This window comes from Myotis brandtii, unplaced genomic scaffold (assembly GCF_000412655.1).
Source record: "Myotis brandtii unplaced genomic scaffold, ASM41265v1 scaffold1733, whole genome shotgun sequence".
Classification (NCBI taxonomy): Eukaryota; Metazoa; Chordata; class Mammalia; order Chiroptera; family Vespertilionidae; genus Myotis; species Myotis brandtii.
In genome coordinates, this window is record NW_005356400.1 from 740,877 (window position 1) to 742,370 (window position 1,494).

The window sequence follows — 1,494 nt, forward strand, 5'->3', positions numbered from 1 at the left end:
CGAGGCTCCTACGCAGCAGATGCGTTGCCGATGGCTGCGAGCCGCCTCCTCACTTGTGCTGTGTTTCCTTCCGCCCGAACGCCTCCCGCGTGGCCCTCGATGTCCTTCCCACGTGCGGGCAGATGATCGACAGGATGTGTGTGAAGGTCCAAGATCACCTCAACTCCCTGCGCAACTGTGGGGGGGACGCCGTCCAGGAGGACGTGAGGTCGGCCGAGCGGCTCATGCGGGACGCCAAGAACTCCAAGACGGTGAGTTTCAGCTCGGGCTGCGCAGGCGTCTCAGGCACTAAAATGGTGTGTTAAACGTCAGGGTTGGAAAATAGTTCCAGCTTCCTGTTTCAAAAAACATATTTTTATTGATTTCAGAGAGGAAGGGAGAGGGAGAGAGAAACATCAATGATGAGAGCGCATCATAGATCGGCTGCCTCCTGCACGCCCCCCACTGGGGATGGAGCCCACAGCCTGGGCATCTGCCCTGACCAGGAATCGAACCCTGACCTCCTGGTTCATAGGTGGTGCTCACCCACTGAGCCTGCCGGCTGGGAGCACGGCCCCCGTCAGCCCTCAGGGAGGACCTGGTCCCGGCTCTGCTGAGTCCCCCCCACAGTGACTGTTCTGAGCGGGAGGGACCCTGGGGCTCAGGCAGGTCCCCTCAGGCCCGTGGGGACCCGGCACGGGGGAGGCAGTCCCTGCGGCTCCAGCTGGGCCTCCGTTGACATCTGTGCGAAGGGCCATCGATGGGCACGGCCACTCCTTCCCGCCCCTCGTCCTCGCCCCCGGACGCTGGTGCTCAGGCCCTGTCCCCTCACTGTGGACGGCTCTTTCCTTTCTTCCAGCTGCTGCCGAACTTGTACCACGTGGGCAGCGCGTCCTGGGCGGGAGCCGGCGGCCTGCTGTCCAGCCCCGTGCAGGAGACGCTGGAGTCCATGGCCGGGGAGGTCACGAGGGTTGTCGACGAGCAACTAAAGGTTCGTGTCTCCTGCCCCTTTGGAGAACGACGTGGTCACGGCTTAGCTGCCTGAGAGCAGCCCGGGCACGGCTGCCTGCGCTGTATAGGCCGTGTGTGTGCGTGTGTTCACCTGTCCACCCACACGCATAGGCCGTGTGTGTGCGTGTGTGTGTGCGTGTGTTCACCTGTCCACCCACACGCATAGGCCGTGTGTGTGCGTGTGTGTGTGCGTGTGTTCACCTGTCCACCCACACGCATAGGCCGTGTGTGTGCGTGTGTGTGTGCGTGTGTTCACCTGTCCACCCACACGCATAGGCCGTGTGTGTGCGTGTGTGTGTGCGTGTGTTCACCTGTCCACCCACACGCATAGGCCGTGTGTGTGTGTGTGTGCGTGTGTGTATGCGTGTGTTCACTATCCACCCACATGCATAGGCCGTGTGTGTGCGTGTGTGTGTGCGTGTGTGTTCACCTGTCCACCCACACGCATAGGCCGTGTGCGTGCGTGTGTGTGTGTGTGTGTACTATCCACCCACACGCATAGGC

General features: G+C 62.2%; 1 protein-coding gene across 1 annotated transcript in view; it reads left to right on the forward strand.

Annotated features, from left to right (window-relative positions):
* The window catches only part of LOC102261942 (leucine-rich repeat-containing protein 16A), a 97,996-nt gene that overhangs the window by 65,354 nt on the left and 31,148 nt on the right, over nt 1-1,494 (forward strand). Inside the window, exons 26-27 of the mRNA XM_014537145.1 lie at nt 123-251; nt 839-970. Of these exons, the coding sequence (XP_014392631.1) occupies nt 123-251; nt 839-970 (261 nt within the window). The remainder of the gene's footprint in view (nt 1-122; nt 252-838; nt 971-1,494) is intronic.